The following is a 16,315-nucleotide window of genomic DNA, read 5'->3' on the forward strand; positions in this document are numbered from 1 at the left end:
GCGTGTTTTTTCTTGGGTAATAGCAAGGTCGCAGCAGTTTATCACCAGTTGTATGAGTAAGCCAAGAAAGATACAATGGGATGATAAGAATTACTCAAACCTCCTATATTTAACCAACCAAGTCACACCTGTGAGGCAGCAATACAAACATCAGGAAGCTAAGGACGTAACTGGAAGGCTGTCAGCTACATGCTGCTTGGAGTTATGGACCACCAAAACAGCATTTTATGCAAACCAGCAGTTCAGGACAATATTATCCGTGGCTGGGAATTTTCACGGGTTGGCTTCATACACATTGCGTTACTGGTGTTAGCTCACAGGGAACTCGAATAAGTAGCATCTGTGGATTATCTTTGCCTATAGTTGAAGTTTTGTCCATAGAATAACAGAATTATGGAATTGTTTGAGTTGGAAAGGACTTTTAAGATCCATCACAAACAAAATGTGCTATGTTCCACTTCCAAGGCCACGTCCACCCCTACTTTACAAAGCTTGCCTGTAAATCCTTCCTTCCCCCATGGGACAGTCATACTGTCTGCATTACCCAAAAGTGTGTTTGAGATGTTATCGTGCATGGAAGAGACTGCCAGCAGCAACACCATCTTCCTCAGGACACTCCAGCATTTGCACAACAGAGAGCCACGGGAGTGCTCCTCTCTGAATGACACACTGATTTTTGTATTGCCCTGGAGGGAACCTAGCAACATCGCATGGCCATTGTGCTCATTCAGATCCCGAGCCAGATGGAAATTTTCTTTTCAGAGGCTGCTCCAAGCTTGTTTCCTCTGTTTAACCATGCAGGCAAGAATTTCACTGCGGTCTCTGTTGTGCTTGCTCTAATATCAGCAAGTGAATTCCAATCCTCGTCCTGCTCAAACAGAAAGATGAGCTCTTGACATGCAACTCAGTTACCCTGACTTCTTCCTTCTCTCTGGAGACTTATTATTGTTATTTTTTCTCATTTGCATCAGGCAAATAAAAACCTTCCTTGTATTTCCCTTTGGATTTGCCAAATTGGTGAGTCTTTCAGATGTGCTTTTGTTTTGTTTTGTTTTCCTAATTTTATTTACGTCCTTTTGCTGAGTCTCATAATTTTAAGGTTTGTTTTAAAGTTCCCTTTGGGGCTGGAGTCAGGCTGTTATCTGTGAATCATTAAGGAATAGGCAGTTGGATATACATCTATCTTTCCCATGCATAATAGATGCTGCAAAAATATTACTTTTAAGGGAGTCTGTACTAGGAGCCAAATGAAAAAAAGAAAAAAAAAAGCCAATCTCTTTGTCCTTTTTATTAATCCTGTGACTCATTTTTAAAACCCATCCTCCTACATGCTTCTGATGGCAAGTTCATCAGGTGACCTGGGATTGATGGTCTACAGAAATCCAGGTCCTGACTTCATTGCAAGCATGAGATAGCAAATGGGTCAACATTGCTTTCTACAAAATGTGAAGCAGACATTCAGTCCTGCTCTTCATTCCTGTACAGAAATGTTTTCCTAACCATTTTTCAAAGCTTTAAAAATGGAGAAATGAGTTTGGTTTGCAACATTCAACCCCAGATGTGGTTTCAGAATGTCTCTGCCTTTGCTCTGCTGGGTCCTGCCCAATTCATGTCCACAAAGTTCCTGTTAGATATCAGGAAGCAGGGAAAAACTCTCATTCTGCTGACAGAAATACTTTAAATGGATGATTTTATAATCATGCCACAGGGCTACAGAGCTGGAAATCATGGGAATCCACTCTTGCCTCTCCTACAGACCCAAGACTGTACATCTTTAGAGCAAACTCTATGCAGCAGCAGGACACAGTCCCTAAGGGTAAATTAATTATTCTTTTATTATCTTGTGCAAGACATTTGTCTTTATACATCCCTAATTAAAGATGGGAAGCGTTAGATTCAGTTCAAGGTAATGAATCTTTGTGCATGATGCTAGCATGGGGTATCCCATTCCTTGGAAGAAGAATGCTAAGGATGTAAGCTCTTTCTGGAGATTGTCTTCTGCTGTTTTTAGTTGTGTGACCCCAAACAAAGCATCAGTGCCCTCCCATCCTATGCACTGGGTCCAGACCTGTCTTCATTGTTCTTTGGACACTTGATCTCTGCTCTCTGGTGACAGTGACAGGACCCAAGGGAATGGCATGGATCAACATGGGATGGCCAGGTGGGGGTTAGGGAAAGGTTCTGCCCCAGAGGGCAGTGGGAATAGAATAGCATACCCAGAGCAGTGAGCACAGCCCTGAGCTGCTAGAGCTCAGGAAGCTTTTGGACAATGCTCCCAGACATAGAGCTTGGATTTGGGATGGTCCTGTATGGAAAGAGGAGTTTAAGTTGATGATCCTTGTGGGTGCCCTTCAGCTCAGGATATTCTATGACTCTGTACTTTATAGTCCCTGGCCCAAAGACTCTCTTAGGCCCCATGCACTTTCCCAGTGGTCCTACAAAATAATTAATCTCTTGCAGGAGTGATGGGTCTCTGGAAGAGCAGCCCAACAGAGTGGATCTTTAGTCTTAAACAGATGCTTTGCATTGTATGCTGTGATGTGGCATAAAGGCATATGGAAGTGATTAAGGGTGCAGAGCCTGCTGCAACATTCCTAGGGGACTTCATAGTCATGTCCTGGTGGCCTTTTGAAAGCAGTCTCCAGAGTGAACTGTTCCCTGGATGAGAGATATCTGGAGGGATTTAGCTGGAGCATTCTAAGCAAATTAGCACTTTGAACAAGTTAGGTTTTTGTTGGTAGATCCAGTAGTTGCTGTTAGTTTAGATCACAGAATCATAGAATCATTAAGGTTGGAAAAGACCTCAGAGCTCATCCAGCCCAATTGCCAATCCAACCCCACCATGCCCACTAACCTTGTCCTTAAGTGCCACACCTACCCTTGTCTTGAAAGTCTCCAGTAACAATGACTCCACTATTTCCCTGGGCAAATGTATGTGTGTGACTCTCAACTGAGCCACCCTCTCTCACTATAGGAGGTTCACTGACAAAACAGTCCCAGTGATGGGAGTCACGAGGGAAACTTGTATGGAAAGATTGCAAGACTTCCTAAGACAGGAGACCATGAGATGCCAATGACACTAAGAATGGAATTCATCCCAAGTCACCCTGATCTGCCTTTATATAATGTGGTTTCTACCCATGAGCTAAGAGTTTAGGTCCAGTTGGGGGAAACTGAGTGTGATTCACCTGGCCAGTGTGGGCTAAAGCTTCACAATGAGACAGATTACTCCATCCATTCCACTGACACTGTCAATTATGCCACTGAGTGCAAGAGGAGCACTGGGACCTTTTCAGATGCCTAAACTTAGATGGGTGAGTTAGTTAGCAGGCAGATTTTCTTGGAAAGATTCACATGGTAATGGCTTGCCTTGGTGATCCACATTCACAGGATTGCTTTGAGAAAAGCTCCAGTGAGAGCTCTGAGAGGAAAAAAAGGGCAATTTCAGCCAAGTTTCTACTGATTTGGTGTAACTTAGAGGAAAGCTAAGGAGACATCATAGAATCATAGAGCCCTTAGAGTTGGAAAGGTTCTTCAGAGGTCATCTATTCCAACTCCCCTGCAATGAACAGGGACATCCACAGCTAGATCAAGTTGCCCATGGCCTGATCCAGCCTCGCCTTAAAAGTCTCCAGGAACAGAGCATCAACCACATCTCTGGGCAAACCACAGCCCAGCGAGGAAATGTTTGGAGAGCAGTGAATTACACCAGTAAACTGTGAGAATAAGGTTCTGCCACATTGTTATTTGCTTGCTTATGGGAAAACCACACTTAGTTCTCAGATTTGATGTGCTATTGAAAGTGCCAAGGTCCTCCAAAGCTTCCAGAAACCTCCATGGATGGCATCTGCCATCTTTGCAACTTTCCTTCTGCCCTCAGCACTAACACAAGGCTTCCCTGAGCCCCATCACACTGCAGGTCATCCTCTGTGCCACATGAACCTTGCATTTCAGATATATACATCATGGGCTTTGGCAATGCTGGAGCTCTCCAGAAGGAGCTTATCCAACGACCAGAATGGGACAAAACAGTGCTGCCAAGAATGTCAGCAGTGGGTAGGGAAGGGGTGGTTTCTCCATGCTCTTCTTCCCAGCAGGATCAGCATGCAGAAGTTCAGAGAAACAGGCATGCCTACATGCAGCGATGCACACAAGCAGCTCACCAGGGTTTTCATTGGCGTGACAGAAGCTGTTGCTTATCTGTAGCTTGTTTATGGGGTCGGGCCACAGCTGGAAGGCTCAAAGGCCTGAGGAATTCCACTCAATATCCTAACACCATCGTCCTCTGGGGAAAATGCCAGAGTCACTGTGAACATACTGTCCTTTGCCAAGCAGCTCTTGGATCCATCCTAGGAAGGCAGTGAACTCCATCACCCCAAGATATACCACCAGTTGTAGGGAGGTGTTAACCCTCTATGAACCCTGGTATGCCTACCAATGACCAAAGGAAGTTATTGACAGTAGATGGAGGAGAAGGTTGTAAAAGACTAGCCAGAACTTCAGACTCCCAGCTCCACATATAGGCAGAAGTCTTTGCTAATATCCAGCCCATTGTCCCATAGCTTGCCAGACACATCAGCAGTATTGTCCTTCATAGAGGTCCAATAAGGAGGGGTACGAGCTGTGTAATAAGTGGAAACTGACAATATATGATTGCTTTGGGCCAAATTTAATTAATTTACTTTGTGTGAGCCTGGAAGAAAAGAAAGAAAACACTTTGACTGTGGCCAGGAAAGCCCACAGTGAGCTTCATGCTCATAAATACTTCATGAACTAAAGCTCAAAAAAGACTTTCAACTACCCCCTACTCTCCCCAGGAGCATTATTATACAGATATATATATACATATATACATATATATATGTATATATATATATATATATATAATAGGAGAAAATGAAGTCCTCAGTAGCATCTACGCAAGCCAGCACAGAACTTTCTTGACCAGGCAGTGGAAAATATGAAAGATGAAGCTCTGCTTCCCACCCTGCCTGGGAACATCCTCCACCAAGATACAACCAAGAGTTCAAAAACAGTGCTGTGGCACAGGTCCTAAAACATTTGGACTCGGTATTCTGCCTTTGATATTGCCCTGTTATGTTTTGGGAGTCAGATCATCCAAATATGCTCTTGCACTGAGTTTTCAAGCCCAAGTGCTAATGTATCATTTCCGACCGCTATATCTTTATTCCCATTTTCTATTTCTAGATCTTGGAAGCGTGAGACATTTTCCTGAGCATTTTAGGTGCCCATTAACTTAGTGCTTTCTTTCAGGCATCCCAACACCATTTCTGCCCAGGGAAGTGGTGAGGTGGTCAGGAACCACGGAGAAGTGGCACTGAGGAACATGATCAGTGGGCATGGTGGGGATGGGTTGGGTTTGGACTTGGGGATCTTAGAGCTCTTTTCCAACCTTAATGATTCTGTGATTCTATGATCCATTGTCCTACAGCTCAATTCATAAACCTTCCATCTATCAAAATGTAATTGAATGGTCATGTGTACAAAGAAAAAGCTAATTCTCTCCGTACTTTATTATTTTCTAAAATAAGGCCCCCAAATCTCTTTCTTAAAAGCAACTTCCCAGTGCTTACCAAGATAGCCAAATGCTCCAGCATACACAAGATTACAAGCCAGAGAACTATTCTGGGGACTCCTTGCCCTGTTCTGTTCATCCCGGTGTTATCAAAAGAGGAAACCATGGATGCACACAGTACATGTCTCTTCCAAGGGGCATGCTTATTTGCATGGTAATGATGATGGTAATGAGCCCCTTGTCTTCAGATGTACACAAGGTTCTAGGGGGTGAACACCAGCCAAAGTTGAAATACAGTTGAATTCGTAGCCTGGGCTATTCAGTTTGTATTTACAATCTGGATGCTAAAAGGAAGAGCATAGCACAGAAACCGCGCTGTACAATGAAGTTTTATTTTCCTCTTTCTTAATTAAAAAAGAGTATTCTGCATAAAGCCATGGTTCCTCTAAGAACTGAGTGCATGCTGCAAACAGGGTTCACAATAATACTGTGAAAGAGATGATGGCAATTGTCTTCCATCTCCAGTGGGTAAGCTGAGGCACAGAACCTCTCCTCTCTCTTGAAAAGAACATAAGTGATATTTCAAGCTTCAAGGATTTATTCGCCTGTCTTGGCCCCCAGTGCTCACAGCAAGCTATGGCAGAATCAAGATTGGACAATGTAAGGTCTTACTGCAGGGCTGAAAGCCATGGAACCCATGGTCCTGGAGATTAGACCCCATCAGGGTGGAACATGGGTGAGTCCAGCAGGAAAATCATAGAGTAATAGAATGGCTTGGGTTGGAAGGGATCTCAAGGATCATCAAGCTTCAACCCCCCTGCCGCAGGTAGGGCTGCCAACTTTCATATTTGTCACTAGACCAGGCTGCCCAGGACCCCATCCAGCCTAGCCTTGAACACCTCCAGGGATGGGGCATCCACAGCCTCTCTGGGCAGCCTGTTCCAGCTCCTCACCACTCTCTTGGTAAAGAGCAAAGAGCTTCCCTACCCTAAATGTAACCACCCACTGATGCCAAGACCTGAAATTAAGGATAGGAATTGATGTTGATCTTAGAAACCTGCCACTGGTCCATGTTGCATCAGGATGGAGTGTTGCATCAGGATACCTGGGGGTGCAAGAAAAGGGGAAGGCTTGAAGCCCAGGTGGCTGGAGAGTGGAAGAGACACTAAATGTGCAAATGGAGACTGCTCCAGCACTGCTGGGGTCTAAACTCTCCAGGATGGTGTTTCTGTGGTTAGAATTTAATGTTGTGAGTCAAGCAGCCAATAAACTTCTAAATTCAGCACTATCCCAGAAGGAATAAACTCTTTGACTCAAACACAGCCACAGGAGGGGCACAGCTTCTGCAAACCTCTATCCTCGCTCTGTTTGAAACCATGGACTGCACCACCAGGAGCTGCTCATTACTCTGCAAATGCCATCCATCTCCATGACAGCCCCAGGTCTTTTCAGCACAGAGACATCAGGCCTGCTTGCTATCCTTACTGAGTGCCACCCACAGCGCATATTGACAGCCAGCATGCGCTCCAGCCCTATGGCTTGAGTTGGCCTATGGCAGATATTTAATTTGGACTTCCGTGTGTGTGCTTTCCCTGCCCTAATCATCAGAAAATGTGGAGATCTCTCTGTGGTGGGGTAGCTCACATACCCCACTGAGCCCCCATTACAGACTGAGTCTGTGTGCAAACGCTGCACTGTTAAGGGATGGATGAATGTAAGAAAGCTTTGCTGAAATCAGAGCTCTGAGTTTCCTGGATGGTGGCTTTTTGTTTTTTTTTTCCCCATCAAAAAAGTAGAAAACCACCAATGTGAGGAGTTTTAATGCAGTCTGTGAAAGTTCAGAGCCTCAGTCATGAATATCTGGCACCTGTTTGACTGTTTTGACACCAGGCTTTTGAGCATGGGGAAAATAATAATGATACCCAGAGCTAATGTTATTTACTAAAATACAAATTAACGCTCAGTCACATGGTGGCATGATTTGTCATCCAGAGCTAAAATTAAAAGAAATTAAGGCTGAGTCAGAAAGTTATTTCGGATCTGAGTGGGTAATGCGAAGGGATGGGGCCATGTGGGAGCAACACTGACATCTTCTGGCTGCAAAGAAAACCTCCGCTTTTTTTTAGGAAAACCAGCAGGAACTTCCAGCGCAGAAGTGGTGTTCAAGACCAGGTTGGATGGGGCCTTGGGCAACCTGACCTAGTGCCTGGATCAGTGGTGGGCATCCCTGCCTGCAGTGGGGTTTAGAATTCGATGGCCTCTGAGGTCTGCCTCCCCATACTATTGAATCTTATCCCCCAAATGATACCCTCAGACATTGCTATAAGGTCTCAGAAAGCAACTCAGTCCTGAGATATGGAAGATGCCTCATTGATTTGGCTCTCCTGCATCAGATTAGAGCAGGACAGTGACTACAAGCCCTGATACAGTGGAGGCAGGGAGGCTCCTGCCAAGGACATGGTATTATCCATCATTATGTTCTATGCCTTCCAGTACTGTAGTGCCCAGATCTTCACTTTGGTAGCAATAATATTGCAAGCCAAGGACCTAATATCAGAAACACACCTTCAGCTTTCCTTCAGGGCTCACCTTCCAAGAAATGGCTGTCCACCAGCCTTGCTACACTGTGCTGCCATGTCCTTCCGCTTCTTCTAACCTTATTTCTTTCCATCTCTTCCAAGGTTCTTTCTTCCCATCTCTGAAGCCCTCAGAAATGGTCTTCAAGGTCATCTTCTGGCTGGGATACTTCAACAGCTGCGTGAACCCCATCATCTACCCCTGCTCCAGCAAGGAGTTCAAGCGAGCGTTCATCAGGCTACTCAAGTGCCAATGTCACCGCAGAAGAAGGCCCATCTGGCGTGTCTACGACCACCACTGGCGAGGGGCCTCAGTCAACAGCTCTGTGCAGGACTCCGAGACGGACCTGAGGCCCAGGATTAGCACCCTGAACAGCTCCTTCATATTTAACTCCTCCTTGCAGGAGAGAGCTGGCAAGAGGCGAACACTCAGCTTCAAGGGTTGGAAAATGCTCAATCCTTTCCAGAAACCAGCATCCGCCCAGCTGAAAGAGAAGATGAACAGCCTTTCTAACAAAATCCGGGGAGGGTCCAGCAAAGGAGGGGTGACAGCCACCTACAAGACAGAGGTGGAGTCTGTCTCAATTGGGATCCCTCATGACTTTATGGAAACCATTGACTATCAAACCTATGATTTAACAGACTGCTGTGGGCTGAGAGAAACGGATATTTGAAGCCACTGGGACAAGTATCGATTGTTTCTTTAGTGGTATCTTGCAGAAACACAAAGGGGTACCATCTGTGGGTCTGTCAGGCAGATTGGAAGCAGCAATCAGGTATAAAATGCAGTTGCCCAAAGGTTTTGGAAGTATCCTCCATGGAGACATCAATCCCTTCTATGGGATTATGGGTTCCTCAAATAAGAGCCAGTGGAATATTCCATTGTAATGATCTGTGGCAGGAAGGGGAAGTGTGGGGTGCATATGGCCTTCAGAAGAGGTCTGTTTCCTCCAATGTGATGGTTATCTTGCACTTTGGAGGAAGTTGTCCAATTGAGGGAAAACAAGATGTCTCCTTTGCCTTAAAAACACCACTACTGGAAGTACTGAACCCCGAAAGGTGCCAACTCTGCCTTAGTACACATGATAACGTTTCCATCCAGAATGGATGCTGTGAGCAGGAGCTGGCAGCTGATCCTTTAGACACCGGGTTGGGAGCTTGCAGGGCTATGGGGCTCGACAGGATGTCTCATCCAGGCCTTTGCCTGGATGAGCAAACAGCAGTATTCCCAAGCAGGGCTGGGAGATCTTGTCCCTCAGCCATCACATTTGCAGTGCTCAGAGCTTTGCCACCACCACGCCATTTGGTTTTAGGACAGAGGAACAGTCCAGATGTATACACTGATCCAATGGGTGTGCAGGTCTTCTCTAATTCCAACCTGTGACACATTTCTCATTCCAGTTTCCAGTGAAAAAACGTGCAGCCCACTTTGTTCCAGCAAGCATCCTGCTGTGACACAGAGAAAGCAACTCCTTTTGATGCGTTGGCCATCCCCAGTCTTTTTCATTCCCTTTCTTACTCTCACTTGCTGTTTCTGTCAAACAGCACTGAGTAAAGATGCATCCTAGGTGCTTTGCTTGTGTTCACACTCAACCAGACCTGTGGCTCAGCAGATGTGTGGTGAGCCTGCTTCCATTACTCATAGAGACAGAACTTAAACGGAGCTGACGTGCAGTGGGAGCTCCCTCACATGGACGCATCTTCTCCCCAGTCAGGATCATACTGTGACACAAGGAAACAGTCAAATTACACCAGGAAGATAGAAATTGGATATTAGGAAGCATTTCTTCATGGAGAGGATGGTCAAGCACTGGAACTGGCTCTCCAGGGAAGCGGGGAAGTCCCCATCCCTGGAGGTATTTAAGGGATGGATGGATGTGGCACTAAGGGACAGAGCTCAGTGATGGAACTCAGTGAGTCAGGCTGATGGCGGGCATTGGTGATCCTAATGTCTTTTCCAGCCCAGCTGATTCAATGACTTTATACTCATGACTCCTTTCCCAGGCGGCTTCCCTTGTTCCTGACACATCAAAGCCTTAGCAGCACTTACCCTTGGTTAGTGTGGACAAAAGCTGTGTTGATAAGGGTGTGGGATTTTATTATTCACAGTCTCACAGTCCCCTTCCTCAGGAAGGCACCATGGTCTCCTCCCAGGACCTCAGGGAGGATGGAGTTGAGAAAGGATAGTCCAGCCCCAAGCTCACAGACCCCAAGCTGAACATTTCAGAAAACCTTACTTGGTCATGTATTCTAGACATTGTTTTTATGAAGTTTCAGACTGTCAGTGAGCCTAAGAGTTTCCACAAATAATGACTTATAAGATTTAGCCATGGGCAGAGGCACAAGACACATAGGTGGTGGAGGCAAAGTCTGAATCTGAAGGTGAATTAAGAATGGGAACATGAAGATCAAGGGTGGAGACAATGCTGAGTACATTCTGGATGGAAACTCATCCACATCAGCACTGTCCCCCAGACCTTTCAGAAGTCATTCATGAATGTGCCTACTGCACATCCACCTAATCATCTTAAGGATGGCTGTCAAAGGAGACAAATTGCTCCCAGGCATGGCACGGAGAATGCAACTTCCTTCCTGCTGTTCATCTGCTTTAAAGGAAATCTAAACCCATGCTGAGAGATGGCACCCAGAGTAGATCCTATCTCAGCACCCATAGTACCTTTCTGCCCTTTACTCAATGCAATGGACTCTGAACTGGATGAATTACTGCAGATTTTGACCAAATATTTTCCTCCCAGCCGTTAACCTCATCAAAACAAATGGGCAGCACTGCACTTACACTGAACTCAAATGCATTACTGCCTGTCTGTGAAAGTCTAGTCAAGGGGAAGATGGGCATTTGCCATTAGATGCTTTCTGATGCTCAGGAGCAGATCTGCCTCAGTGCTGCTGCACAGCCTCGGTGGGAATCCAACCAGACACCCATAGCACCGAGTAATGTGCTCATCCATGACCATACTGACACACATGCACTCTTTATTACTTTTATATATGTAATATATAGAGGAGGGAAGGAAGGACTATTCTGAGGTTTTTCTGTCTCTCAATCCCAATCTTTTAAAGACTTACAGGGTAGAAAAGGAGGATTAAATCTGTTTAAGCACTCATATGCATACACATATGCATACACATACAACAGTGCCCACACTCTGGCCCATTTGCTTACCTCCATTGCAGCTGTGGGTGTTAAATCAGGCCCCAGAAGATACTCTACAAGGTGCTGTAGGAAAAATCTTGAGTTCCACTACTCCACATTAAGAGAAAATACTCATTTCTCACCTAGAGCCCTCCTTTCTTTTAGGATATTTCATCAGAAGAATCCATACTGGAAGTGGACTCTATACACCCCCATTTAGGGGAGACTGGGTCTGCCTGTGCTCCAGGGGAAGAAGGACAATGTTGTATGAAATGTGACCTCAGTATTTAAGCTTGTGCATTTCCCTCTGATTCCATTAAACACCAAGCTTGGAAAAATGAGTTCAGACTTCAGGAGATAAATTTTATCTGATCCCATTGATTTTTGTGGACAAACGAGGGGTGTGAACAGCTGAGGATAAGACCCCATTTCTCCATATTTTCCAAGAGAGCCATTTCCCAAAGCACTCATCCCTTGGTTATCCAGTAGCAATCACCTCATTGCACTGGCTTTGTGCCACTGTTGCATCATCAGAGCTTGCTGCTTCAGTGAGTTAAGTGTTGAGTGGTGAAGAGCAGTAGACTCTCACGAGTCCCATCTGAGGAAGAAGGAAGGTCCCTGTCAGCCTGAGCTGGACAGCAGTTGGGTTGCATTACTATTGTTTACAGTGTGTATATAAGTGTACATTTTCTTTAGCAGACATTGGAATTTTTTATGTATAGATTTTTATTTTTCATTCCCAGACGTATTTATTAGCCAGAGTATTTCTGTTTTGTGATTCAAGTACTGTTGGATTGATGTAAGCTCTCTGAAACAGAATGCACATATTTTTCTTTATTTGTACCAAATACATGCACAAACCTGTCTAAAACATGGTTGTGAACTGCTGCTGTGTCTGATTTTTATAACAGAGGTTGTGGGGGATGAGGGAGGGAGGAAGTAAAATCTGTATACTACCAGCCACTGTGTTTTTCACAAAGGTTTTTTTTTCCTAATTCCACAAGGATTATCATTCCCACAGGCAAGTATTTGTGATGACAAATCAGAAGAGAACATTGTCTACCTCATGCCACATAGGGATAAAGGAGTTAGACCAAGCCATGCCTTCTCCCAGGTACTACCTGTAGCAGAAGGGATGTGGATGCAGCCATGACTCATGGGAATGAAGGAGGGCAAGAGGAGGGAAAGCTATTGCACAGTCTGTGGGATTTACATGGTTTATGGGATTTGAGTTGTTTATGGCATTGTTTAGTCTGGCTGGGATTATTCAGTCAGAAGAACAAGAGGCTCAGGGGAGATATTATTTCTCTCTACAACATCCCGAAAGGAGATTGTAGTGAGGTGGGAGTTGGCCTCTTCTCACAGGAAACAAGAGGTTATGGCTTTAAATTGCTCCAGTGGAGGTTCAGATTAGGGATTAGGAAACATTTCTTCTTCAAAAGAGTGTTCAGGAAAGGTGGTGGAGTCACCATCCCTGGATATGTTCAAGGAAAGAGTAGATGTGGCACTGAGGGATGTGGTTTAGTGGGCATGGTGGGGAAGGGTTGATGGTTGGACTTGATGATCTTAGTGGTCTTTTCCAATCGTAATGATTCCATGATTATGCTCAGATCTGGTGAAAGAACTTCCATCAGAGTAGGATTTTTGAATGAAAGCTGAAGTCTCAGCTTATTGAAGATTCCTCTAGGGAAGAAAGAAGTCATTTTTCTCCTGAAATTCAAATTCCATCATCACTGACAAAAAAAAAAACCACCAAAAAACCTACCCATGGTGAAATAAAACAGCATTTCACATGCTCCAGCTTCACTCTAGGTAGTTCATTTCCCAGAATGCATCCTTATACCAGGCAGCAGTTCCTCATGGCTGTGTATCATGGGCATGGCTCTGAGCTGGAAATCCCAAAGGGGAAAACAGGTTAAGAACAGAAGATAACTACCCCACAGAACTCTAGGGCAGCATCATATAACAGAGTATGAAATGCAGTGAAGGAAGAAACAGAGCTTTGAGAACATCCAACCGCAGTATCTCAGAAATAGTTCTTTACAATGCAAATGATGGAACACAGCCCAAGACTGTCTGTCCTTCAGAAACAGCTCTCTGATTGCAGCTCAACAGCTCCAGGACAAAGTTGTCATGACTGACCTATGTATTTTGGTTGTGCCTATGTGTGGTTGAGTCAGGCTGATACTGAGAAAGGAGGCAGATGCCATGTCTGCTGGCAAGCCTGCAGCAAAGGATGCTCTTGGCTAATGCCACTCTCAGTTTTCTAAAGGGACTTCCTTCCTTTCTGCGTGACTGTCAAGGTAGGCTGATGTCCTGCATTAATTCCAGGAGGAAAGTGTTAGTTCACTTTCTCTAGGGCGTGATGAGCAAGACCCATGCCATAGTCACAAGGGCTGAGTGAGTCTTCAGAGCCAGAACCACAGTGCTGGGCTGGACATCTCTCTTCACCCCAAGTTTAATCCACGGAGAACATTGTATGACCTGTGTAACTAAGACACAATCGGGGATTAGGGTTGTGTAGTAAAGTTTGATGCTGGTCCAACCTCTCTCCCAGTTTGACTCAGCCATTTCATCTCATTGCAACCCTTAAAAGACCATGTATATCTTCATGCAGCCTTCCAGGACTGTGATGGACTTGTCAGCATTTGAGACAGCGTTTGGTGAGCTGCTGGGTTTGGTTTCCAATGAGATGAAGCTAAAGCTGAGGAGACACTGGAGCCTGTTTTGGAAGTAGGAACACAACTGACAATTTGGGTATAGCCTTTTCCAAGGCCGGATAAGGCAATCAAACACATCAGGCTGTGACATCTGTGAGCTGGTCCACATAGGCTTCCCAAAAAGCTAAGCATACTCTCCTCCAGCTCCCAGATTTTTGTCCCAAGGTTCCTATCTTTCTGCATATGTCAGTGGTCAAACCCAGGTGGTTCTGCCCCTATACCATTCTCGAGGTCATTATGCACACAAACCTACCATCATCATCAACCAAAATAGGTACATCACTGCAAAAAATCTGACAGACACAGCAGAGCTCTTGCAAGAGCATGATGAAAATGCTGCTGAAATGTGAAGGTTGAGATACATGGGGAACCTAGACACTGGAAAGAGAAAGGCAAAAGGGAAAACCAAGAGAGGATGTAAGATGAAAACACTGGGTCAATACCTGTTGGCATTAACAGGAGAAGAGTAAATAGTGAGGACTTCTGGGAAAGAGTTCAAGAACAACCTGAAAAACAGCCTTTCACCTCTACGATGTATCTCTAATTTGATTATTGTCTATTCTTCTGATTAGGCTAGTTTAAAAAAAGAAAAAAGGGTAGAATTGGTTTAGAAAGGGTTCAAACAAGTCCAAAGATATGTCTGAAGAACAATTAAAATAAAGTGCATTTTCCTGCAAAACAGAGATGACTGAGGAATAATATGACAGGGGATGATAAAATCAAGTGTCAGGGAGAAGACAAATATGGATGATTGTTCACTATTTCTCATAATACAGGAGCTAAATGACATCAAATCCAATTATCAAAATGAACTAAGTGAGGTAATTCTTCACATGGCACATACTTAAATTGCAGAGCTCATCACAACAAGATATTGCATCTGCCAGAAGTTTATAGAGGTTAGAACAGTAATTAGGTGCCCTCATGATAAAGAAGTCTATTAAGGGCTTTTGGAAGCATTTATATAATCTCTGATCCAAAAAATCCCTGAGACGGGGTAATAGTAATATCACGATAGGCTTTTTCTTCACCTATATTCTTAACATAGTTCCTACTGTCAGAGAACAGTTACTCAGCAAAAAAAAAGACCCAGACTGATACAGATATTTGTATGCCGTCTTTATTTGGACATCAGTTAGCCCATCCATGCCATAGTTAAATTGTTTGTTTCTCTGTCCATAGGCCAAAGTGACCACGTAGAGCGAAAACTCAAAGCTAGTCCTCAACATACATTAGGTCAACAAGGTCATACCATTTTACCACTGCTGTGTTCAGATCCTCACTTCTACCAATGAATTCCATTCAGAAATTAAAAATCAGCCCTTGAATAGACCGGCTTTGAAGACCTTTCCACAGAGGACAGGATTGTTGCCGGAGTTGGGAGTTGCTCAGAGATTTTCAAGGTAACTTCAGCCATCGAGTGCAGTGGCATCCATTTCTTTCCCCTTTTCAGACATCTAAATTCCCCTCCGTGGAGGTGTAGGTCATGTGTAGTGACGTTAAAACTGTTTACAGTTATGTTTGTTCTTCTTGGGTAGCTTCAGTGGGAATCAGCTCATGGATGAAGACTACTCCATTACAATAAGATGTCTAAGTATGAGCCAGATGTCTAAATTCCATTAGAGAGATCTTGGGCAAATATCTATTTATCTGAAGGTGGGTGTTTCACTTGGAACATCCTAGGCTATCCATCAGTATACATGGCTAAGAATTAGGACATAAAACATATTGTGGAAAATGGTTGCAGGGGCATATTAAACAGCATAAGCTGGGAGCAGAGGTAAAGGTTGGGAAAAGAACAGACACAGATCAAAGTTCTGCCTCCCCTTTTCCCCTGGGGAACACAAAATATTTACTGTGGTTCTGTGTATCATCAAAATTCAAACTAAAATTTGTCCTGGAGGACAAGCCACACACCACCCAGTCCCTATGGTGTTCTGGGAGGCAGAGTCCCCAGTGGGATGGGAAGAAGTAGAGATAGTAGCCCATCTAGAAGTCCCACGGCACAAGAAAGAACTTCAATAAGCCAAACTTATCTAACTTCAAAGATTTATTTTGTACAATCCTGGTGGATAACAGGTATCTTGGGGTTTGAAGGCTGGGGAATAGGCATATTTTTTTTGTGTGTGTGCATCTTCTGGAAACATTGTCTTCCTTTCATTATGCCCAGCTCTTCCATTTCCTGTACACAGTGCAGTCCCAAGCAGAACATTTCACACAGTTGGAAAATTGCTGAACTTTCTTCACTTGTCTCCCTTACGTCAAAAAAACTCAAGCAAGGCATGGGCTCTGCCCAAGATGGATTCAGGTAACAAATGCAACCATCTCA

The 16,315-nt window shown here is 44.5% G+C and overlaps 1 protein-coding gene across 1 annotated transcript in view; it reads left to right on the forward strand.

Moving 5' to 3' along the window:
• The window catches only part of ADRA1D (adrenoceptor alpha 1D), a 39,939-nt gene extending 27,798 nt beyond the window's left edge, over positions 1 to 12,141 (forward strand). The window contains exon 2 of the mRNA XM_004936274.5: positions 8,218 to 12,141. Within this exon, the coding sequence (XP_004936331.2) occupies positions 8,218 to 8,786 (569 nt within the window). The 3' untranslated portion in view covers positions 8,787 to 12,141. The remainder of the gene's footprint in view (positions 1 to 8,217) is intronic.
• The last annotated feature ends 4,174 nt before the right edge of the window (positions 12,142 to 16,315 follow it).

Source organism: Gallus gallus, chromosome 4, assembly GCF_016699485.2.
Source record: "Gallus gallus isolate bGalGal1 chromosome 4, bGalGal1.mat.broiler.GRCg7b, whole genome shotgun sequence".
NCBI classification, from domain to species: Eukaryota; Metazoa; Chordata; class Aves; order Galliformes; family Phasianidae; genus Gallus; species Gallus gallus.